Below are 25141 nucleotides of genomic sequence, written 5' to 3'. Positions count from 1 at the left end.
GGTGGAATTGTACGGCTGCAGGAAGGATATGTCTGCTCTGAGACGATAGGCTGGGGCTTGAATGCTGGTGGTGGTTAAAAAAGGAGAAATAAAGGGTGGATACATAACTGTCGCTGAAAAATGTCTGGACGATTCGCTTATCTCTGACAGAATGTAATTTAATTACTAACGAGACTGCAGTTTTTTTTCCATTCATGGGAAATTCTAAGATGCAAATATACAAAAGGGTAAAATTCAAAGAGCTCGATTTATCCTTTTTGTTGCATAAATATAAATTTTGCAGAATCATCTACGGTCTAGTAATCGATGTTTGAATTGAAACTAAAGGATTAATGTACACGTAAATTTGCCCGATTTTTCTTTTTATTTATTATTACTATTAACTTAACTGTAATCGATATAGCGCTGTTCTTCGTTATCATATTCTTTATGTCCGACAAAAAAACACGTAATATCCCAAATGACCAAACTAGTCGGGCCTGAACGCATCATCAACTCATCTCAGGCCGGCGTTGATCTTGTTAATTTACTCAGGGACGGAGTACGGTTACGGGGAGCTGGCTCTCTGCGTTGATCAGCAGCCATGGTCGTCGTATTGCGGCGAGCCGAATTGCGGCCAGTTGAATCCCATCAACGAGCACACCTATCGAATATTAGAGGGGCTGTACAGGGAGCTTCTGGACCTGACCGAAATTCGGGACATCGTGCACCTTGGCGGGGACGAGGTGAACCTGGACTGTTGGGCACAATACGGAAACATCACGGCCGCGATGCAAGCACAGAACATGACCGATCATCATGCTATGTGGGCCGAATTCGAAACGAAGATGTTGCAAAGGTTGGTGAAGGCCAATCACGATGAAACGCCAAAGGCTGTGATTCTGTGGAGTTCCCCGCTGACAAAGAGGCCTTACATCACCATGTACTTCGATCCAAAGATTCACGTGATCCAATCATGGGGAGGTAGCAACTGGCCGGAGACACTAGATCTTCTAGAAGACGGTTTCAGAGTGATTCTTTCTCACGTGGACACGTGGTATCTGGATTGTGGATTTGGCAAATGGAGGGAGATCGGAGAGGCCGCCTGTGGCGAGTATCGTACCTGGCAAACTGTTTACAATCATCGACCTTGGAGAGATTACGCTCAGCAACATTTTAGCCTCGTTTTGGGCGGAGAGGCAGCTATCTGGAGCGAGCAGACCGGCGACGCGTCCTTGGGACCTCGACTATGGCCCAGGGCATCTGCTCTCGCTGAAAGATTATGGTGAGTATTTGCAATCCAAAATGCAGATAAACAAAGACTCTTCTTTCGATAATTCGATTGATAAAAGATTGAAATCTGTGATAATAGAATGCCTTATATCTCAAAGAAATATTGAAACGTTACGTGTTCCTAAGTACCTCTGTCGGAAAAAGATGTATTAGGTTGTCCGAGATGTTTCTTTCGTTTTATAAGGAAATAATAGACGCACAATGTTTTTTGTTTTATATTAGTTTATCGAATTATGTAATAATAGAGATAGAACGAAATGGATCATACCTGATTCAATAAAATAATATAAAACAGAAATTGTTGTTCGTCTATTATCACCTTATGAAACGAAAGAAACTTTTCGGACGACCTGATAAATCAAAGGAGAATGTCACGTTGATCGATACCGAACATCGTTTTAGAATCATTTTTTCCAAACTCCATGATATTACAATTATCGAAACATCTTGTATTTTCATTACCTATCTCTTAAAATGTTATTCAATTTCGTATAACGATAATCACGGAATAAATTTTTGTTATACACAGGAGCGACATGCCAACCAACGGCTACTCGACAGACGAAAGCGTGTACACGAGGCTAGCCGCACACATGGAGCTTCTAACCAGCCGTGGATTGAAAACAGAAGCCATGTGGCCGCAGTGGTGTTCCCAGAATCCCGGCAAATGTCTCTGACCGTTCGCTAGCCCGAACATAATCGCCTTCGCCTGGAATTGTACGCGTAGACACGATAATTGCGTGAATGGAAGACGTTACACGAGGTGGTTCTACCCGCCACTTTCGCTAGAACACGCCGAGCTTGTAGATCGTTGCAACATCACCGTCGATAGAAGCTCGTTGATCGTTTTAACCGTGACGAGACCGAGTCTCTCGAAACTATCGGTTGTTCGATAACGATTTTCGTTCTACGAACCGATCCACGAAGATGTGGACGACACGTGAGAGACATAGGACGACCTAGTGCGGAGTACTCGAGAGAGGCAATCGTCGAGAGTGGAAGAAGACGATGAAATTCCTCCTAGAAGTCAAGAAGTCAAATTGAAAGTCCTTGGTGATCCCTAGTTGGAGAATTTATTTCTACGGAAGAAAGGGAAGGAAGTTTTCGAGCGTTTCACTGGCTTTTTCATTCTTGCCGGACGTTGAAGGCACAACGACACAAATGTTCTTGGGTTTCGTTTTTCTCTCTGGTACGAAAATGATATAGGCAGAGTATTTGATATTTGTACGAGACCATGTACGACAGATTATACAGGAAGATAAAATGAACAAGGTCAATTCAAAGATACACAGAGCGCGATTTTTTAATGTTACACGATGCCTGGTCGTAGCTCGATGCCATACTTTTCGTTCGAAGTGCCTTTCCAATTGTAATTCTACTCATTGTTGTACGATTTCATGTGTAAACACCGAGCGCGTTCCTATTGAGAGATCTCGATGGCAGGCATCGAGATCGTCGCATCGTCCGCTCGTCTAATCCTACCACCTCTGAGTGTCTTTTTGATGCTCCGGAATTTTTCTAAGATGCTTTTGATATTTCATTTTTAATGGAAATAGTGAAAGCTATCAATTCTTATTTTAGCGATTTTAAATGACACGTCTTATTCAAAGCGTTCTATATTGCAAGATAATTTAGAATATTGGAGGAATTTTCTAATATCAATTATCTTAATTATTATACGTATATTTTAATTCTTGTTAAGAACTTAAACGATAAGCCGAGGAATTTGTCCAATAAAATTTGTACATACAGAGTGAGTTATGAGTGAGTAATCACACTTATATAAATTAGAAAACGCCATCTCGATATATGTCTAACGTACATTAGTTTTCGAGTTATGGATGGTTGAAAAAGAGTTTGTAAGCTTTCGCTCGTTTATTCAACCTATACTATCTGATCAACGAAAACTCTCATTTCCTGTTACTTCTACTAAAAAATTAAGTACGACAAAAAGTCTAGGCAAAGACATACCATCGCATAAAGCATAGAAACGGCATTCAAGGTGGTAAAATTAGAAAAGACAGTCCATACACTCGGTAAAGGAGAAAAAAGACGTTCGACATAAGACACTACCGATCCTTATGGCTACTTTCCTCCATTAAAGGATTCCTGTGATCAGGAGACTAGAAATATACCATTATTTGTCACACGATAAAGCGAAGCGTGGCCGTTAGAAACGGAAATCACGGCGCCAATCCGCATAGGCTTCCCTCTTTAAACTGCCAGACCTAGGTCCTACATAGAACAAAATCCCACAAATACCAAACCGTATTCCAAATGAAGAACATAGTCGAGTAATAAAATGAATTGTGTAAGAGGAAACGTTCAAGGAATTCCATTCTTTGGCAGCATACGCGTATCCCTCGAAGCCAAAGAAACCACGATACTTTGTACGATAATTACCTTCCCGTTCGTAACGAGGACCGTGAAGAAGCCCTGTCAGATTATTATATGTAAAAAAAGTTTCTTGACGAAGAAACATCGGGAATCGAGAGAGTCGTTTAACAATTCTTGAAGAATTGTCGCGGATCTGCAAGACCGAGCGTCCAATCCGTGCTTCGTGTCTTTTCTAATTAATCGTAAACACGTTCGGAGGAGTTCGTCTTGATGTTAACGAGATACTACCTCCGAGAGATATAAAAATGGCCTATTGATGATGAATAGCCGTGAAAATTTGTAAATAATACGATCATCGTATTGGAAGTGGCTGAAGAGCAACTAGATAATTAATAGAACGATAACGGGAGGAAAAATGAATCGTATGTACTTACTAACAACTTAGCGACATCGATGGCTGTAACATAGAAGTGATTTTAAGCTTGACCCTGCTGGATCCGGTGCGGAAAATCATTCGCTGTGTGTGGCGTCTTGCGTGACGTTTGTTGGGTATTTTCGATCATTTAAAAGATTTGTAAAGGATTTTTAAAGGAAGAGAAATAACTTAGCACGTTGTCTGTAAAATTGTTTCGATGTTTGAAAAACGTTAATGAAGAAACGATGAAAATTGCACGCGGATGATTCCCCAAGTTGATCTACGAAGGAATGCAATCTGTTGTAAAGTGTGATTGGTGTAAGTTTAACATAAAACAAATTTTGAATACACCGGTTCTCGTCGTTCATTTGTACCCCGGAGAATTTTTCCTCCTCCATCTTGTCCGTCCAGAAAATCACGCTGGAAAATATGATTTCGATCGTGATTTCTCATGTAAGCGCAAAAATCATGCAGAGAAATTGTTTTGGTAATTATCAAGAAATTGTAAATCGAATTTTTCATAATTTTTACTCTGCTCTGATAGGAAAGACAATATCATTCCTGCGATCGATGAAAGTTTTGTCTTTGTTCAGGTGTTGTTTGATTTCTAATCATCGCTAAAATAATAGCTTTAGTCTACCTATACTTCTGATACAATTGGATGATCGATTGCTCCTTGGTGGTTCTATCAATATTGGCTGAGAACCTCGAGAGACTGTTTGGTCTATCATCGTCTTGATGGATGGTACACGCGATGGCCAATCGATTTGCTTTATTGCATTTATCTTCTAAATTGTACAACACAATTTGCAGTAAGTAGCGACATTTGTGCCATTGCCCCTTAATAAATACAATTAGTCTTTCAACAAGGTATATCATTATCGATCAGACGTATAAGTTCAGCAAAATTATTTGTAACCACCATTTGAAGGTCACAGGTGAATTTATTGCCTATTTTCAGGGGACTTGTAGAATTAACCAGTTTTAGAAGTTATTTCCTTCTTCGACTATTTCATATTAAATTACTTATTTGTAGTTACCAAGCGATATAAAGAGCAGAAGATCGACAAAAATGAACTTATCGTATTTTTCTCGTATGATCTTTATTTTATTCTTTATTTTGTATCTATATTTCTGCAAATAAATGGGAAGAGTTTAATAAACAAACAAGTCGTTTGTCAGAAAAATATTACGTGTTAATTATTTTGAGAGAGGATTCGATTCGATAAATGTTCACAGTGGAAGATATTTGGCTGACACGTAGCTGACTTATTCTACTTCCAGTCTGTCCCTCCTCCAGGTGACTATAGTGATATAGCTATAGTAAGGAGAAGACAAAGGGCGAGGCATGATCGCAAACATTCCCATAGCCATGTAATCCACGAGCTGGTCACTTCAATACCAGATTTCAAAAGGTTCGCATCAGTGTTTCTGTGCTACTCGTTTGTTCTTTCCATTCGATACTTCAAAGATATATTTCATATTACAAAGTTTTCCTAACGTTTCACCAAACGTACTCTGGACCGTCAACTTTTTAATAAATTTTGTCATCTCGAATGACATTGAGTGTACGAAATGACATCGACTGAAACGGAACCAGTAGTGAAGGTCAACGCAACGTCGAACATCGAACGTTTCTTTATCGAACAAAAACAGAAATGCGATGGATTGATGACAGAATGTAAGTCTATCAAAGTGACTGATGTTTTTTATATTCATTTTCTTTTTTCCTATTCCGAGAATAAAAAGGAAACAGTGAAAGTTCCATGAGAAAGACGAAAGTCTTTCAAAGTGGGTATAAAAAATAATCATTTAATCGCCTACGTATCTTTAACAAATAGATCGGAACATAACGTCACAAAATGCAACGTTACAACATCGTCATTGCCCGCCTCATTTTGATGGGCTACTTTGCTGGTCGTATACCGAGGCCTCAACCATCGCCATTCTACCTTGTCCTCCTGAAACTGGCCTGATATACCAGTTAAATTCCGCAGCGAACAATTTGGAGTCGAATGTTCGCGTTATAGCGATGGCAACGAAAGCTTGTCTTCCAAATGGTCAATGGTATACAAATTACGACAATATTCCCGGGAGTAATTACAGTTTATGCGAGTTGCCCGATGAATTCACTACTCGCTACCTCATGGAGACCATCCTGGAAATAGATGAGATGACCGACCCTCGAGACTACAGGAACTTTGAATCTTTTCTGCTGGCTGTAAGAATTTTGAGCTTACACGCGTTTATTTAAAATTAACTTATTTCAGATTATTTTGTCTATATTTTTATCGCGTAAAAGAAATTTTTGCCAACTTCCTCGCAGAAGAAGATTACATCGCTAAAGTTTATCCATTGTACAAGAAAGTGAAATCACTCCTCGTAGCTTTCGGAATTATTTCTGCCATTTATACCGCGCACTATAATTTTTTAAAACATCTATTCTATTTAATATATTTTATAGTTATATTTAACCGACGAATTTTATATTTAATAAAATTATAAGTTCTTCAAAATGTAATTCTATAGATTTAATTTCTGCTTTTGTCGTAGAAATGGCTGCCTATCGTCAGGCTCGTCTCTCAAATCGGCTATACCACATCTTTCACTATGCTGGTTATCGCGATGATCATTTTCTCTCTACTCAGGTACTCGACTAATCGTGTTTCTTTCCTTGTCTCGGTTCTTGTTGTAACAATCGATTGCCTCGCTTAGAAAACTCAGAAATCCCAGAAACAGGCTTCACATGCATCTGTTCGCTTCTTTCATAATGAGAGCGTTCATGGCACTGATCAGAGACTGGATCTTCGTCGATGGCATTAGACGGACAGTGGACGTTGTTTATCTCGACGAAAAAAACGCTTTTATCAAGCAACGAAACGTAGGCATGTCAAATATTCGATTAAAAGAGATAGATAAAATGGAAGAGAAAATTGATGGAAATCGCCGTACAATTAAGATAATCAGTTTCAGACAATGATCTGTAAGGGCATCACGAGTGTGTGGCAGTATTTTATCGTTGCTAATTATTCTTGGATCTTGATGGAGGGTTTGTACCTGCATAATCTGGTCGTTTGGGCGTTCTGTGCGGATAGTTCAGCCATTAATTTGTATATTTTACTGGGCTGGGGTAAGATTATACAGACGTAATTTATTTTATTTATTAATTAAGTACATGATTATTTAACCACGTTGCAAGATCATTCGAGTACATTTCAAGATTAAGATAAACTGATTCGACGTCGTTGTAAAATTAATTCAAAGTCTTTGAAGGTGGTTTCGAGATCGAATCAAGCTCATCCAACGTCTTCCCAAATTTACATCAAAGTAATTTAAAAAGTCATAAAATTGAATATTTAAAAATCTTTCGAATTATTTAAAAAAACATTCAAGGTCGTTTAAAGAATCCTGACACGTACACAGTGACATATTACGTGTTCAGTAAAGATCGCGTAATACACGTTAGAAATACGAAGGACAAGAATAGGACGTGATTTTTATTTGTACAATTAAGGATTGCCTGTTTTCGTGGTTGTTCCTTGGATAATAATACGAGCCACGATCGAAGACACATTTTGCTGGACCACTCACCAAAATCCTTCTTTATTTCTTCTTATAAGGATCCCCATCGTAATATCGATTTTGGTAAGTGACGTACCTTTGAATGAGAAATTAAGCTCGTTGAGTTAAAAGCAAAAGATTCCTCACGCTCCTGGACAGAAGATGCTATAAGAAAATATCCGCAAATAAGAATTATGAATTAATAATGTAATGAACTATATGTTATTAGTTCAACTTTCTGCTGTTCCTCAACATTGTACGTGTCCTGTTCATCAAATTCAAGACGTCCGTACATTTGCAACGGAAAAAGATGCAGTACAGGTAAATTTATAACTTGTACTCTTTCTTTCGTACTCGTTTATTGCTGCTCGATGCGCAACTTTTTGTATTGAAGATGAAGAACGTACTTTTATTGCGATATAAAAGAATAGATGAATTATTACAGCGAAGAATATATGAATTTGTTTCTCTTACACAGCAGGTGGGCCAAATCTACTTTGGTATTGGTTCCCCTATTTGGTGCTCACTATACTCTATTCCTGGGGCTCTCCTATCACAAAGATAACCGCGTGGAGCTCGTTTGGCTCTTCTTCGATCAATTCTTCGCCTCGTTCCAAGTACTTTTATTAGCCTTAAAAAAAAATTAAAGTTTGTAAATTAAAAGTATGTAAACTTAGAAAATAAGAAAATGCACCGTTTCTTCAGGGTTCTTTCGTGGCACTGCTTTACTGTCTGCTGAACCTCGAAGTTAGAACGGAAATAAAACGAGCTTGGAGGATAAGATGGTCGAAAAAAGCGAACCTCTGCTTGTCAGCGTCTCGAGAATCGAGAAGAAGAAGATCTACTCGCCAATGCAGACAATCGAACGATTATGATCATCCAGCAGTCACTGGTACCACTGCGAGAAATGCATTACGATCGAACGATTATTGGCCAAATATGCTAGAAATGGAGACAAGATAGAAGCAGCTTTAAAAACAAATACTTTTATATCCGCGAATTTTATATCTTTGTATCCAGCTTTTTCGTGTATTTTATTTGTTTTTAAATCTTCGGTAGATCGAGGTTCTTCTATGTGTGATAATTAATTTCGTATTACGGTATAATTATAAATTTTACAGTTGGCCGTATTTTGATTCTTTTCTATTTTTATAATTGATAATACGTAGCCTTTAGCTTTATATATTTTTGTATCACTTCATTACAACTTATCGTTTAAAATCTTATCGTTTAATCTTATCTTATCGTTTAAAGAAAATTCCAATGTAATAGTTTTAACGTTGAGGAGTATGTATCGTACAACTATGATATATTTTATGCAATTGGTAATACAATGAAAATAATTATTCCTATCATTGGTACAGTGCATATATCTTTATTAAAGCACATTTGTCCAAGAAAATACGTGACTTTTTCAACCGATAACGACGACTACGTCGTATATACGACGTACGTTCCTATATACCAACAGGCACTGAAATATCGATCACACTGTTCCTGATGCCACCCTGTTCGTGCTGCACCCTCGCGTTTATCGCTCACTCCGTGACATTTGTTCTTTCAAGAAACTGTTTTTTTAATTCGAAATTCTCAGATTCCCCCCATTAATTTCTTTTCCCTTCGATATTTCTCAACCCGTCGTCATGTAACATCGCGTATACGTAATATCGTGTCACACACGTGAGAACGAAATTTGATTACAGTCCAAAAAGGCTACATTAGATTTGTTTATTTCCATGAAAAAATGTATTCACCGATACTTCGAAAATTTATTCCTTGTCTTTTATTCACCTTCTCCTTAATCGCTATGTTCGCTTTTCAAGTTGTCTATCTCTTCGTTCAGTTCTCTACACGGTTATACAATTGCTCAGTTACAATCTATCCAGCACGCAAGAAGCACCAAACGAGTGTATAATAGATAGATAGAGAGGAAAATCATACAACAACCCCTTCTTTGAAATTCGTTCCTTTGAAAAGTCGCGTGGCAAAAGTCACGTGCCAGGAAGGGGTGAGGAAAGGCGTCGAAAAGACAGGGGTTGAGTAACGAAGCGTGAACTATGTCATGACATGCGCGACCAGAAGAAACATTAATCGAAAGCCGAACAATTCAAGTGCGGTTCGCCTCATCTCGTCTCTCGTTACGAGGATGTAATCTGCAACACGTGTTGCATGGCATAATGTATATTATATCGTCGTGTGAATGTGATTATTCGGAGCACTGTTGAATCCTTTATCGTCCAGCCCTTGTAATTTGTCAGAAGAATTTGTGTAATTTCTACATTTGTATCTCGTAGTTCGATAGACCCTTTTACCTTAAAAACTTGTTATTCGCGTTCCTTTTTATTGTATTGTATAATATCTTCTTTGTCGACAAAAAGGAGTTTTCGATTTTCACCTGTTTCAATCTTGTTCCTACGTAAACGAGCGAAGAAATTTTTAATGATTCCAGGAAGCTTTTAACATAGAATTGAGAGGAGAAATAGCGCGTATCAATAATAATTTGATTATATTTCTCCCAAACTTGACATACTTTCTTACATTAAGGAGATACGGATGTATCGAAAGTGACGCAAAGAACGGAGAGTTAATGACGAAGATTGAGACTTTGAAGCGAACTTAATTAATAAAACATCGTAAGAGGAAAGAAAGTGAATGCGAATGTTTTTAGAGTAGCTGTCAAAGGAAGCACAAAGTGTCGCCAATTCTTTTATCGTGTACTTAAAAGAGATCGAAGCAAGTAGCGAAAGAAAAGGAAGAAACATACACTTTGTTGAAATCAATTTCTCTTGCCCCAGAAGATATCAATACAAAAAAAAAAAAAAAAAAAAAAAAAAAAACGGAGGAACAAAACCAAAGCATACAAACTGCTGCTTCGCGTAAAATCCTCCGATCAGAAACGCACAAGTTGGACGATTCGGAAGAGAAGGAAGAAGAATGCACCTTGTTAAAATGAATTTCTCTTCCCCCCAGAAGATACCAATATAAAAAGACGAAGAAACAAAACGAAAGCAAACAAACTGCTGTCAAATAATTCAACGTCGTGCGACGATCACTGTGCCTCGCGTAAAATCCTCCGATCAGAAACGCACAAGTTGGACGATTCTGAAGAGAAGGAAGAAGAATGCACCTTGTAAAAATCAAATTCTCTTTCCCCCAGAAGATACCAATATAAAAAGACGAAGAAACAAAACGAAAGCAAACAAACTGCTGTCAAATAATTCAACGTCGTGTGACGATCACAGTGCCATATAAAATCTTCCCATTAGAAATGCACAAGTTGGACGATTCTGAAGAGAAGGAAGAAGAATGCACCTTGTAAAAATCAAATTCTCTTTCCCCCAGAAGATACCAATATAAAAAGACGAAGAAACAAAACGAAAGCAAACAAACTGCTGTCAAATAATTCAACGTCGTGTGACGATCACAGTGCCATATAAAATCTCCCCATCAGAAACGCACAAGTTGGACGATTCTGAAGAGAAGGAAGAAGAATGCACCTTGTAAAAATCAAATTCTCTTCCCCCCAGAAGATACCAATATAACAAGAAGAAGAAACAAAACCAAAGCAAACAAACTGCTGTCAAATAATTCAACGTTGTGTGACGATCACTTTGCCTCGCGTAAAATCCTCCGATCAGAAACGCACAAGTTGGACGATTCTGAAGAGAAGGAAGAAGAATGCACCTTGTTAAAATCAATTTCTCTTTTTCTCAAAAATACCAGTACGAAAAGACGAGAAAACAAAACGAAAGCGTAGAAACTGGCATGAAATAATCTCACGCTTGCCCGACAATCACTATTCCAAATTTCTCACCTATAGTCCTCCGATCATGCACGCAGAAGCTGTACAATTCGCATGATCGATAAAATGGTCCATCCATTCCCGTACTAGCATCCACGAGGAGCAGAAGCGACCCATGGTCCGTGACAGCGACGCGATGGCGACCGGTTTGGGGCGGTCTCACCCCCTGTTTCTCGCGATGCCATTGGAGAACCAAGGGGATGCTGCACGAGAGAGACGAATGAACAGAGACCGAACGATGAACGACGAAGGGATGTTTTCAGGGGCGTGGCTTCAGCAACGTCGAGATGATCCTTGAAATCGTTCCTCGGGGTGCATCCTGTCCACGCGACAGCCAGAAATCTTATCAGAGTCATCGTCTATCTCGTCGAGTGATCGTGTTTGACTGATTCACAGGGTGAAAGGTATTTTTATGCTTGGATGTTTTTGTAAGAAAAAAAGTTTGGAAGATACGAAGCATCGAATACAGTGGCGTGATATGTTTTCGAATTATGTAAAGAAATTGATAATCTGTGAGTGACGGTGGTCAGTTGAAGTCTCAAATAATACAGGTGTAAGTTTCTTAATTGGTTTAAAAGTTTGATTAATAGGAATTGTTATGTTATATCAATAGGAAGAGAGGGAGAGAGAGAGAGAGAGAGCGAAGTAAACATATCGAGAAAACTTTGCTTTAGATTCATAAAGATTTTTGATGTGTCATCGAAGTGCTTTTTCAGTGAATTACCATGTTTATTGTAACATGGATACGTTTAAAGATAATTTAAATAATCGTTCAATTATTAAATTTATTAAATATTCGTTGAAAAATACATAGTGTGAACAGAAAGGATAGTGTCGAGGTGTAAAAAGTGTGTTACAATATTCCTTTTGGCAGATACATTTACTCGATACGAGGTATAGTACAATTATAAAGAACGAAATACTTTTACAGAGGGAAGACAAGTAATTTTTCGACGTTAATTATCGGCGAAGGAAAAATGAATTATTTCAAAGAATTGGAAGACTTATCGAAGACGGGTGTAGAAACTGTGCAGTGATCATTTGGTGAGTTTCTAAGCTTTACTTTGCTTTCGCCTGCTTCTTAATCGAATGTCTAAAATTTAAAATCGATTCTAATTATAAAAAATGAAATAGAGCGAAGAGCCCGCAACTCGAATTCCGATACATTCGTCGAATACTAAAATTTGCATGAAAAAGATGAGAATTGAGTGGGGAAAAGTTGGCAATAAAAGTGAAACGGCATCGAAATCTGGCAAATTTCATGAAATATTGAAGCAACCGCGAGAAAATGTCCATACGAATTGCTGGTTTACCATAAGAATCAGATTGAACGAGATCGGGGGTTGTTCTGTGTAAATAATTAAAAAGGGATGGGTTGCGTGTCATGCGGACGAGCCAAGTTTTCCTGAATAATAGAATGACACTTTTCGTCGGTTTCCATCGAATTTCTCGGAATTTAAGAGCCCCCTGAGCATCGAAACTATTCTTTCTTTCATAGCATCCTGTTTGCCTTTGGTTTTCCTCGTTTATTCATCCATACTACGTCTTTCTCTTAAACCGATTTCCTTCAATTCTATACGCTTCGCATCTACGAGAATTTTAAAGTACTCTTCAGGTATTATTATTTTATTTGATATTTCACGATAAAGAAAATTTATACGAAAGAGCGTGTACGTTAGAGAAACGATTAACCCTTTCTGTTGTCCGTTGCACTTGTTTTCACGCGTGTGTCGAATACGTATGGCAAATATTTGACCAACTTATTACGTTTCCCCTTTATTCCGAATTTTTCCTCAACGCTTATTCCCTTGAGATTCGATTACACGTCAACGGGTAACTCTGAACATCGTCGAAACGACGACAGAAACTGACAGATTATTTATTAATCTATCTTGAATCTACACGATCGAACGATATATTACGTTTCAGGTTTAAAGCATAAAAATGGATGCTTCACTGGCAATATCCGTTCTCAATAGTTCGAGCCTTTATCCGCGAAGAAATTGAATGTTAATTTATTAAGGAGAAGGAAGAGGAGAGGAAAATTATCTTTCTTCTCGCAAATTCCTATTGATCGAAGGCAAAATGGCGAATGGCGGTCACGGTGTGGTTGTAAATGGGGTTGGTGCACCTGGTGCTGGCACCCTTTCGAGAGAAGAAAGACGTCGACGCAGAAGAGCGACGCAAAAATATCGAACTGCACACGCCACGAGGTAAAAGTTGCGTAAACATACGTGTAAATTATACGTGTAAATACCTTTAATTATCGTTAATTGTCATCATTTCCTACTAATCTCCTATATTTAATGTAGTTTAACTTTCATTTTTACACTTCCTGCGTCTCCCTGTATCATCTAGATCGCTTAAAGCTTCCAATTTTGATCGAAAGATCGGTGTTTTATTAATTTTGACTCTATTATATCACTTTAGTAGAAGTATTTGTTACATAAATGTACAGCGTTGATCTTACGAAATTACTGAAACTGCTTTAACCATTTAATTTCAACCGCTTCCGCGATTTTTCCTTCTTGGACAATCAAGATCTTAAGTATAAATCTTATCAAATCTTATTAAATCAAGTATAAATATTTTGATACCTTCGTTGCAGAGTTGGAACTTTGCATGTTAATTATTTATTCGTCACAGGGAAAGGGTTCGAGTAGAAGCTTTCAATTTAGCCTTCGCAGAGCTTCGGAAGCTTCTGCCAACTTTGCCACCAGACAAGAAACTCTCGAAGATCGAGATCCTACGACTGGCCATCTGCTATATCGCCTACTTGAACCACGTCCTCGAAGCTTGAACCGACCAGGAGCAGCAGGAGTCACTCTATTTTTGCAAAACCTAATCCTGTGTCATCCGGCATGACACTTCAATCACGGCAGAAGAAAGTATAAACCTTCGCAGTTTTAATATTTTATTAATATACATATACGTAACTCGATCTTTTGTAGATAATCCAATTGATAGGAATTTGTAACAATTAATCACTGAAAATCGACATCGTTCTTATTAATGCGACATTTATGCTGCAAATGTATATTAAATTAATACGAATCGCTTTGTCACTCTTCTTAAATACCATGAAAAGATTGCGATTAAGAAACACTCTCACAGAAACTGTGTTTATCGTAAAATATTTTATACATTTTGGATATTGCAATTTCATTTCTTAAGTTCCAACGTAAAATAAAAATAACCAGGCATTTCTTTTAAAACGTTAATAAGACTTTGTTAAATGATACTAATATTTTGTTGACTGGCTGTTTTATATAAAATCTAACAACTTAACTTTACGCATGAAAACACGACGAGTTTACTCGTGACTGATCAACGATGCGTTAAAAAGCGATCATCTCGTTTATAGAACTAATTTCTTGTAAAGAAGAACCTGTTCCATGATAATTCCTATCACTGTCATAGTATTTCAATCGTTTCAAGTGTCGCATACTCGAAGGATATTCAAGTGCAAGTATTCGAAATTGCCCGGAAGAACGACCGAAACTCTTAAATCAATCTCGTTCCGTGAATTAGCCCGATTCCCGAGGGATCTTCACGCCCCACGAGTCCACGTATCCTAAATTCTCCGTTCTGTTCGCATAGTCGTACAATCGAACTCACCGAACCTCCCTATTTACCGACCATCATCGAACGAAACAGACTTTTCGACTGTAACACAACGAGACGAGCTGTAACTTCACGGCTCGTCGATTTCGCTTCTCGTTTCCATTTTTTTTTTCTGCAATCGTTTTCCACGAGATTCGACGTGAGAATAATGGAAGTGGAATTTTTATGGAGTTTTGCTTGGTCAAAGTGCATTATGATAACGAATTGCACTCGATTTTCTTTGCAAGGGAAGGAACTCTCGCAAGGTACGATGTTAACTTTCTGTTTTCGTATACTAGTATATTATTACATTAGTATATCCTTGGTTACTGTGTTGATCGTTGAGGAAATAAATTAAATAAGAATAATAAATAATCAGGCGAGGCAACGAACATCGTAAAAAGGCCTGAACGTTGAACCTTAGAGTTTGATACGAACACGTGCCGATTGTCTCGTGAGAAATGAAATAAAAATAAGAAATATTCCATTATCCATTATGGTTCTCTTTTACTTGTGTTAGTCTTAAACAAAGCTCTAAAAATTTCATTTTTACTTTCTTACGAGTTTCATGCGAAGAAGTGTCTTTAACTCGGCACTTTCGCCACGACATCCTCGGAACTGAGAACGCTTTTGATACACAAGTTGAAACAATTTCTGTTAGTAAGAAAAAAATATACGCGTAAGTATTCCAGTATTTCATACAGATAATATATAACACGGTGTAGAACGTATGAATGAAAATAATGATTTTGTGTCATACTATATATAAGACAATTGAGGACATATACATATTTATGTACGTTACAAATAAATTAAATTAACTAAAATATAATATTCTGTATTCGATTCAATAGCAAAATTAAACACATTTAACGCGTTAATAATTTTTCACGTATACCGGATATTATTATTTGATCACATATTAGTGCAATCTCTTGAAATGATCGTAAGCACTCGAAACTATATTAATCAATCATCACTCGCGTCTCGTGCATAACGCATAAGGTCAAGGCAAGTTAATACAATTTCTTCGTTATAATTCTCTATTCATGAAGCTCATTCTCACTTTTAATAATTGCATATCCGATACTCGAGTCGCTATTACCTTTTATTGCACAGAGAAACGAGTCACGTTAATGTCGCGCGTATAAATCGATCGAAAAATTGAATAACTTTTAATATTTTCTATGTTAATTTCTACAAATAGATTAAAATAAGGACGACGAATTACGTGGCAACAACAGAGAAAATAACGATATTGAATTACACGATTGCATTTCCGAACTTCATAGGTCCAACAGAGCATCAATTCAGATTTATACGCAACTGACTTTGAAACGTGTTGCGGTTTGTTGTGCTTTTTTTCGTTGCAATTTGTCGACAAATATGCGATATAACACATAGCATGGAGTATAACATAGAAAATGCCATAATCATAGCGATCGTTGGTCTGTACCAATCTAAGGTGAATACGTAATGAATCTTTTTTAATTGTATAGTATAAAGCATCACACTGTTTCTTTTGAATAATAAAAAAGTATATTTGCTGATATCTTTATTATTTTATATTTTAAGAAGTAAATAAATAATGTAAATTAGTGAAGTATTAATTTTTAAAACGATTAAATATTTTAAAAATTATCTTTAAGAGAATTTAATCTATTTACTAAAAGAACCAGATGTTTATTTATTTGACATATCTAAAACAATGAAAACCTATTCGCCGAGTATTACTGGCTAAAGCAAGTATAAGAATATAGAAACGCAAAATGAAATTTTCACTCAAATTGTACACCGTAATTACTTTCGTTCTTTTCGTTTATCATCGTCTTATCATATAAGACATATCCGACCTCCATATGTCCACTACGTGTCCATCTGCAAAAAAACTGATAACATCGAGACGTGCCCTTTTCAACGCCATTCAATTCTTGCTTCAAACGTTTTCCTCGTACAGTAAATAATTTTATTATAACGTGAACTAATAAAGTAAAATACTTCATGCTATTTGGAATGGGCTATATCACATGACAAATGTCCTCTTATTTCCTCGATAATATCATGGTAATTACTTCCTATTTGACCACGAAATTTAAACATATCGTAAATAATGCAATTGGGAGTGTTAGTGGAAATTAACATCATTTTTCGAGAGAATGGTTTAACGCGACCTATGGTTCTCGAGCACAAAATACGACGCAGGCAGAAAAAATGTTAACCTTTCGTCCTTGAACTTCAAGGACGAAGTTCCGATCAAGTTGAATTTTGTGGCAACCTTTCGGGGCAAGCTTCACCATACCGAGAATGTACAATCACGCTGTGGAGATTTTGATAAATTAAAGATAAATTAAATTAATTAGAAAATATTCTAATATTCCATGTACGACGCAATATAAATTGAAACACACCTGGTACATTACCGATTTTTCACATATATTTCATAAAACAATTAGTGCAATCTTCCGAAGTGATCGTAATCGTTGGAGAAAGTATTATTCGATCATCACTTACGTTCCGACGATATCGCATAAGGTCACGTCAAGGTAAATTATCCACTTTTCCTCCGTCATAATTTCATAGATTACATTATATTGAAAACATGAAAACCTTTCTTATATCTAATAATTGAATATCCGGTATTCAATATATCCGGGAATCGCTATCACCTTCAGTTGCATAGAGGAATGAGTCGCGTTAATATCGCGTGTAGATATCGCGCTAGAAGGTTGAACAATTTTTAACATTTTCCACGTTAATTTCTAAAAATAAATTAAAACAAGTATGAACGATTACAAGACAACAACCAAGATAATAACCATATTAAATAACATTGCGATACTTCGAAACTTCATAGATCCAGTTAAGCATAAATACAAATTTATATGCAGCTGGATTTTGACAACGTTTTTGATTGTCGTGTTTCCTCCCATCATAATTTACGTACAAATAAACGATATTAAACAACACATGGCGTATAACATAGAAAGTGTCACATACATGTTCCAATATATCATCCATGATCTTGGGTACATATGCATAGTGATCATTGGCCAGTACCAGTCTAAGGTAAATTGTTTCAATTATTTAGTATAATTTGTTTCTCTCGAAAAATGAAAAAGTATAATGCTATATATTTATTTCTTATTCTATATTTGTAAGCAAATAAATAATATAAGTAGACGAAGTATTAATTTTTCAAATAAGATGAATTTGATTTACTTGCTAAGAAAATGTTTATTTACTTGACACATCTGAAATAATCAAAATCTATTCACTGAATATTACCGTACAAAACCTCGAAAAGAGAAAATTACATTTTTACGTACATTAAACGATTCGATCGCTTCTAAATTTTTCGTTTATTATTCAGAATGCAATGACGTTGATACAGCGTATTGACAAAGTGGACGAAATTTTCAAGGAACTAGGAATTGAAATCGAGTATCGCAGTTTGTTTCGTCACATGATGATCGTCGGATCCTTCTGGTTATTAAATGCGGCCGTAACATCTGCACTTTTCATAAAGATGTTAATACAACACACACTGTATACCATAACATATCTTCTATTCATTCACTGCTACATTACGAACGCCCAATCGATCATTTTATACGACTACAACACTGCCGTATAGTACGTAAACAATCTTCTTTAATAAAGTCATTTTTAGTCCACCTCAAAGTTTAAACGTTGCTATTTTTCGAAATTCTTTTGTTATTGCAGTTGGCTAGGATCGCGATTTAAAAATATAAACCAGCTCATGAAAACGTCTATCTTGGAGAATTCTCAAGTAGAAACAGAGGATTCCGATACGGAAACCATCTTCGAGCCGAGTCATAATTTTCGAAACAGATTTGAATTGGACAATTGGCTGTCCGGACGAACTGTAAAAGTTTTACAAGTAAATTCCACTAACAACACTCGGAAGTTAAAACAAAGATCACTGTCCGACGATAAAATTCGTTTACTTCAACGAATCAGGTAAATAAACGTCGAATTAATAACAATTACAGCCACGGATAATGGCAAGTATAAAAACACGGAAAGAAAATGATAAAACAATATTATGAGACGAAATTGTCTTTGCCGGTTAAAGCAATTGCACCATATGACCTTTTCTTTTAATTCTGAATCGAGAGTTCGAGAATTCTTTTGTAAAATGTAATTTAAACTTCCTTTTGTCTTTTGTCACTACATATTATTATGAACTTTTGGACAAATAACAAGATTTGAATATTTGTCAACTTGAAGATTCGTGCATCTGCAAGTGTGCAACGTATCGAAGATGGTGAACCAAATATTCAACGACCAAATATTAATATATACGACCGTGGTACTGCTAAATTGTAGTATGTCTGTCTACTATTTATACATGGAACTCTCCAGACCATCTAAGCTCATACATTCGATAGAATTAATGATAATGTACGTGTTGAACTGCGTCCTTGCTGCACTGAAAATCCCTCTAATGAGCTACGATTGCGAAGATACAATGACACAGGTGAAAACGTTGTTTTTCAATATTTTTAATCTTCCAATCTTCAGCAAAACGTATTTTCCTGTTATACTGGAAAATTTTATCAATTACGAATAACGGCGTATTACAATTGATACATTATCGTTAGAAAGAATGCTACTAATTAATTTTATTCGAATACTGTAGGTAATATACACTATCATTCATGCGTTAATTTAAAACATTTTCCACTATTTATTTTCCCAATAAAAGCAAGTTTCCGCAATAGAAACAATTTTCATATTTTTGTAGCGTGCATACCAGTCGGTGAAGTCATAGTTTTGTGAAATCTTTGCTTGAATAACCCTTTGCTTGAGAACACCAAGTTTCACTATTTTTCGTGAAAAGAAGTAACAAGCTTCGCTCGATCAATTTTCAGGCTAACAAAACGATAGGACTCCTCCACGCATGTCCTGTGGACGGGGGAAACGCAGAATTGATAGAAGAGGTAAAAAAATTGAAATTATATTAATTTACATTCTTAATAAAAGAAATTATCATAAATAAAGCAGAATTAATCTATTGGTAGATCCTCCAATTTTCTTGGCAAATATCATACACGCAACTTGAAAAAACAAAATCGGTTCATTATATAATAAACTATGGATCCGTTCGTTACGTTAGTATACTTCTTTACATGAATTTGTTTCTCTTCGAATTTATTAAGAATTGATTCATGTACTTTCTACAGTGTATCCACTTCGTAATATCTTATTTGGTGATTATGATACAATGGAGCCAGCACTTGCTAAAGAGCGATCCAATGATAATCACAAACGAAACTATCACCTCCCGAACGTTACAAGACAATACGAGCATAGTAGTGTAATAGTATAACGTTGGATGCTTTTCGATACTGTCATGTTATGGAATTATAAAAGCAGCACACAAAAACTGTAATTAAACATTAATAAAATGCACCTCATAAATATAACTTCTTTCACACAATCACCTTAGGATCTGCAATCGTTAAAGCTATGTTGAGGTACGAGATACAAGATACAACGTGACAATATGTAATCAGAAGAATCATTGTTCTTCGTCCCTTCAACATTTCGAGATCTAACGATACGTAAAGATTGAAAATTTTCGGATGCTCCTATTTCCTTATATCGTTTCGAAGGCATAATTTATTAAAATACGTCCGAAGCAAATTGTTTCTTGGCACAAGCGAGTTAATATTTTCCTGTACGAAATAACGAGATTTTGTATATCATAAAATATATGTTTGCCAACAAAATTAATAACATCAGACCATTCTCTCTTCAACGTCATATCACGGATGCTTCAAAGGACTTTGATATGCAGTAAATGATTTATTTACGGGTTTCTCATTAATATTATGTTATATACTTCCTATCTGACCGCAATATGCACACATACATAAAGCGTCAATGTAAACATATTCATGCCACGCAATACCAATTGAAACACTTCAAGAAAATTAAGTATTTTTCCAGTATATCAAACGTAGCAGTAAGTGCAATTTCCTAAAGTGATCATAGTCATTTGGGATTATAAAAATTACTCTACCATGAAGTACTATTTGTCGATAACGAATGAAATCAAACTAATTGCTTTTCCTACTTTATAACTTACCACATTCCTATGACATTTTATTAATGAAACTCTGTCTTACCTCTAATAGTTGCATATGCAATACCCGAGTCGCTATCACCTTTAGTTGCACAGACAAACGAGTTACGTTAATGCCGCGGGATAATATCGTTGAAGAAAAGTTAAAAATTTATTCACGATTCCTACTTGAAATTTAAAAAATCCATAAAAGCAAGAATGAAAAATTACGAGACAACAACAAGGATAATAACCATATTGAATTACATGGTGGCACTTCGAAACTTCATAGATCCAAGAAAACACCGATTCAAATTTATATGTAGCTGGATTTGGAACACGTTGATAATTTTTGTGCTTTCTGTTTTCATAATTCATGCACAAATAAACAATATAAAATATCACATGGTGTATAACATAGAAAGCGTGACATACATGTTCCAATATATCACGCATGTACTTGGATACACGACCATAATGATCATTGGTCTGTACCAATCCAAGGTGAAAACATAATGGATCTTCGTTCAATTATATAGTAATGAAATTTTTACGCAAATTTAAAAACTCCAATACATTTGTCTTTACTCGTTTATTATTCAGAACGTATCAGCGATGATGAATCAGATCGATAAAGTGGACGTACGTTTGAAGAAATTGGGAGTTGAAATCGACTATCGCAGTTTGCTTCGCCATATAACGATCGTCGGATCATTCTGGTTACTAAATGCGGTCGTAACATCTGCAATTTTCATACATATTTTAACACAAAACATTTTATCGCCTCCGGCAGCATTTATTACCTTTGCTTACTATTATATAACGAACGCCCAATCAGTCGTATTATACGACTACAACACAGCGATTTAGTACGTAAACAATTAAAAACAAATACTGTTCATCATCGGTACTATAATCATTCATTTGATTATATTCGACATTTTCATTACACATTTGCTTTAAAATATTTCAGAATGATATTTTTCTCTATGTTTCGAAATTTTATTAATATTACAGTTGGTTAGGATCACGATTTAAGATGATAAACGAACTTCTCGAAACGTTCCTTTTGGAGAAACACAAAGTAAAAGCAAAGGAATCCAATACGGAGACCATCTTCGAACCAAGTCATAATTTTCGAAATAGATTTGAATTGAACGATTTGCTGTCCGAACGATCTTCAAATGTTTCAGGAGTATCTACGTCAGGCAGCGTTTCGAATGTAAAACAAAAAATCGTAGAAGAAAAAGTTCATATACTTCGAAAAATTAGGTAAATAAAAATCGAATAGATAACAGTTATAGCAACGGATCATTATCCGTTTTTTCATGTTTTCCACTGAAAACATAAGAAGAAACGGCAACGAAAGACACGAAACTACTTTATAAAACAAAATTTTATTCGTCGAATAAACCTATAGTATCATTTGATACACCCTTTTAATTTTGAGCTGAAAATTTGTAAGTTCTCTTGCATAACGCAACTCAAATTTAACCATTCATTTGCCAGTTAGTATTTATTATTTTACGTATTTCAACAAAAGAAAAAAAAATAAAAATTCGCAAATTTAAAGGTTCGTGCATCTACAAGTGTGCAAGGTATCGAGGATGGTGAACGATATATTCAACGCCCAAATATTAATATATACGATCACGACACTGTTACATTGTACTATATGTATCTACAGCTTGTACATGAATCTTCACAGAGGCCTTACTTTTATAACAGATCATTTGGATATGACATCAATGTATATGTTGGACAGCGTAGTTGGTACCTTGAAGATCGCTTTAATGAGCTACGACTGCGAATATACAATGAGACAGGTAAAAAATATAGTTTCAATTATTGAACTCTGCCGCGTTGGTCATTTTTCTCCAAATCATATTTTCTTAAATTATGAATAATAACTTGCTACTTGGAAACTAGTATATCGTTAGGAAAAATACTAACATTTATTTTTGATTCGTTTCAAAAACTATAATACACACCACCATTCATAGATCGATTTTAAAAGGTTTCCATTATTCGATTTGCCAATAAAGACAGATTTCTCTGCAGAAGAACCGTCATATTTTTGTAGTATACGTATCGATCGTGTGTGTCATATTTTTATTAAAACGAATGTGTTGTTTGTTACAAGATGTTTACATCCTTGAGCAAGAATAAAATAAAATTATCCTCTGTTTTGGAAAAGCAAGTAACTGGATTTGACACGATCAACCGATTTTCAGGCTAGCAAAACGATAGGAAACATCCACGCGTATCCTGTGCACGAAGGAAACGCAGAATTAACAGATGAGGTAAAAAAATGGAAATTTTATTCGTTTACAGATCAAAATAAAATTATCGTAAGTAACGAACAATTAATCTATTTCTAGATCCTCCATTTTTCTTGGCAAATATCGTACACGCAACTTGAAAAGACGAAATCGGTTCATTACATATTGAATTATGGATTCGTCCGTTACGTTAGTATACTTCTTTACAACGATTTATTTCTCCTTAAATTTATTACAAATTTATTCGTATAATTTTTACAGTGTCTCAACTTCGTAATATCTTCTTTGGTGATTATGATACAATGGAGTCAGCACTTGATAAAGAACGATCCAGTGATAATCACAAACGAAACCACCACCTATCAAACGTTACAAGAGAATACCAGCATAGAAGTGTAATAGTATAACGTTGGATGCTTTTCGATAGCGTCATCTTATGGAATTATAAAAGCCACACATAAAAACTGTAATTAATCATTAATAAACTGCACCTCACAAATAAGTTTTCTTTTACACATTCATCTTAGGATCTTAATTCGTTGAAAGTATGTTGAGGGACGAGATACAAGATACCACGTGACAAAATATAATCAAAAGAATCTTTGTTCTTCGTCCCTTCAACATTTCGAGATGCAACGATATATAAAGATTAAAAATTCTTGGATGCTTTTATTTCGTTATGTCGTTTCGAAGGCATAATTTATTAAAATATGCCCGAAACAAATTGTTACTTGGCACAAGCGAGTTAATATTTTCCTATATGAAATAACGTGATGCATCGGAAGAAGTGTTTGTATATCAAAAAGTATATGTTTGTCAACAAAATTAGTAACAGCAGACCGTTCTATCTTCAACGTCATATCACGGATGCTTCAAAGGAATTTGATATGCAGTAAATGATTTATATCCGGTTTTCTCATTAATATTATGTTATATATTTCCTATCTGACCGCGATATGCAAACATATATGATGCGTCAATGTAAACATATTCATGCCACGCAACACCAATTGAAACACTTCAAGAAAATTAAGAATTTTTCCAGTATATCAAACGCAGCAGTAAGTGCAATTTCCTAAAGTGATCATAGTCATTTGGGATTATAAACATTACTCTACCATGAAGCACGATTTGTCGATAAAGAATGAAATCAAACTAATTGCTTTTTCTACTTTATAACTTCCCACACTCCTATGAAATTCTATTAATGAAACTCTGTCTTACCTCTAATTGTTTCATATGCAATACCTGAGTCGCTATAACCTTTAGTTGCACAGACAGTACGAGTCACGTGAATGCAGCGGGTTAATATCGTTGAAGAAAAGTTAAAAATTTGTTCACGTTTTCTACTTGAAATTTAAAAAATTGATAAAAGCAAGAATGAAAAATTACGAGACAACAACAAGGATAATAACCATATTGAATTACACGGTGGCACTTCGAAACTTCATAGATCCAAGAAAACACCGATTCAAATTTATATGTAGCTGGATTTGGAACACGTTCCTAATTTTTGTGCTTTCTGCTTTCGCAATTCATGCACAAATAAAAAATATAAAATATCACATGGTGTATAACATAGAAAGCGTCACATACATGTTCCAATATATCACGCATGTACTTGGATACACAAGCATAATGATCATTGGTCTGTACCAATCCAAGGTGAAAACATAATGGATCTTCGTTTAATTATATAATAATGAAATTTTTACGCAAATTTAATAACTCCAATACATTTGTCTTTACTCGTTTATTATTCAGAACGTATCAGCGAT

General features: G+C 35.7%; 5 protein-coding genes across 13 annotated transcripts in view; all 5 read left to right on the top strand.

The window, feature by feature from the left end:
* LOC132906141 (probable beta-hexosaminidase fdl) overlaps nt 1-4374 on the top strand; it is a 39621-nt gene extending 35247 nt beyond the window's left edge. For all 9 annotated transcript variants that reach the window (XM_060958018.1, XM_060958017.1, XM_060958025.1 and 6 more), the window contains 2 exons: nt 535-1264; nt 1802-4374. In XM_060958018.1, the coding sequence (XP_060814001.1) occupies nt 535-1264; nt 1802-1949 (878 nt within the window). In that variant the 3' untranslated portion in view covers nt 1950-4374. The remainder of the gene's footprint in view (nt 1-534; nt 1265-1801) is intronic.
* A 1308-nt stretch (nt 4375-5682) lies between these two features.
* On the top strand, nt 5683-8774 carry LOC132906101 (secretin receptor-like). Its single transcript, XM_060957968.1, has 9 exons — nt 5683-5705; nt 5858-6245; nt 6578-6672; nt 6740-6905; nt 6992-7154; nt 7539-7669; nt 7815-7906; nt 8064-8202; nt 8291-8774. Exons 1-9 carry the CDS (start codon nt 5683-5685, stop codon nt 8546-8548), a joined length of 1455 nt encoding a protein of 484 aa, XP_060813951.1. The 3' UTR covers nt 8549-8774.
* Nucleotides 8775-13472: 4698 nt separating this feature from the next.
* LOC132906100 (helix-loop-helix protein 1-like) lies at nt 13473-14187 on the top strand. The gene is made up of 2 exons (XM_060957967.1): nt 13473-13600; nt 14034-14187. Exons 1-2 carry the CDS (start codon nt 13473-13475, stop codon nt 14185-14187), a joined length of 282 nt encoding a protein of 93 aa, XP_060813950.1.
* A 3270-nt stretch (nt 14188-17457) lies between these two features.
* On the top strand, nt 17458-20468 carry LOC132906051 (uncharacterized). The gene is made up of 7 exons (XM_060957892.1): nt 17458-18056; nt 18361-18623; nt 18714-18971; nt 19242-19491; nt 19886-19954; nt 20036-20125; nt 20198-20468. Exons 1-7 carry the CDS (start codon nt 17772-17774, stop codon nt 20333-20335), a joined length of 1353 nt encoding a protein of 450 aa, XP_060813875.1. The 5' UTR covers nt 17458-17771; the 3' UTR covers nt 20336-20468.
* A 1603-nt stretch (nt 20469-22071) lies between these two features.
* LOC132906071 (uncharacterized) lies at nt 22072-23913 on the top strand. The gene is made up of 5 exons (XM_060957932.1): nt 22072-22353; nt 22655-22907; nt 23316-23384; nt 23463-23552; nt 23625-23913. The coding sequence occupies exons 1-5, from the start codon at nt 22121-22123 to the stop codon at nt 23760-23762; spliced, it is 783 nt and encodes a 260-aa protein (XP_060813915.1). The 5' UTR covers nt 22072-22120; the 3' UTR covers nt 23763-23913.
* Nucleotides 23914-25141: the final 1228 nt, after the last annotated feature.

This window comes from Bombus pascuorum, chromosome 4 (genome assembly GCF_905332965.1).
Source record: "Bombus pascuorum chromosome 4, iyBomPasc1.1, whole genome shotgun sequence".
Classification (NCBI taxonomy): domain Eukaryota; kingdom Metazoa; phylum Arthropoda; class Insecta; order Hymenoptera; family Apidae; genus Bombus; species Bombus pascuorum.
Note: the sequence above shows the minus strand (reverse complement) of the source record. Positions and strands in the feature narration are given on the sequence as shown.

Coding starts and splice junctions, on each gene's coding strand:
- LOC132906071 (XM_060957932.1), top strand. CDS start 22,121: ATGATAAACGAACTTCTCGAAACGTTCCTTTTGGAGAAACACAAAGTA. Junction 22,908..23,315: donor GCGAATATACAATGAGACAG/GTAAAAAATATA, acceptor ACCGATTTTCAG/GCTAGCAAAACGATAGGAAA. Junction 23,385..23,462: donor ACGCAGAATTAACAGATGAG/GTAAAAAAATGG, acceptor ATCTATTTCTAG/ATCCTCCATTTTTCTTGGCA.
- LOC132906051 (XM_060957892.1), top strand. CDS start 17,772: ATGAACGATTACAAGACAACAACCAAGATAATAACCATATTAAATAAC. Junction 18,972..19,241: donor CGTTTACTTCAACGAATCAG/GTAAATAAACGT, acceptor GTCAACTTGAAG/ATTCGTGCATCTGCAAGTGT. Junction 19,955..20,035: donor ACGCAGAATTGATAGAAGAG/GTAAAAAAATTG, acceptor ATCTATTGGTAG/ATCCTCCAATTTTCTTGGCA.
- LOC132906101 (XM_060957968.1), top strand. CDS start 5,683: ATGCGATGGATTGATGACAGAAT. Junction 7,670..7,814: donor CCATCGTAATATCGATTTTG/GTAAGTGACGTA, acceptor ATATGTTATTAG/TTCAACTTTCTGCTGTTCCT. Junction 8,203..8,290: donor AATTCTTCGCCTCGTTCCAA/GTACTTTTATTA, acceptor CCGTTTCTTCAG/GGTTCTTTCGTGGCACTGCT.
- LOC132906100 (XM_060957967.1), top strand. CDS start 13,473: ATGGCGAATGGCGGTCACGGTGTGGTTGTAAATGGGGTTGGTGCACCT. Junction 13,601..14,033: donor CGAACTGCACACGCCACGAG/GTAAAAGTTGCG, acceptor TATTCGTCACAG/GGAAAGGGTTCGAGTAGAAG.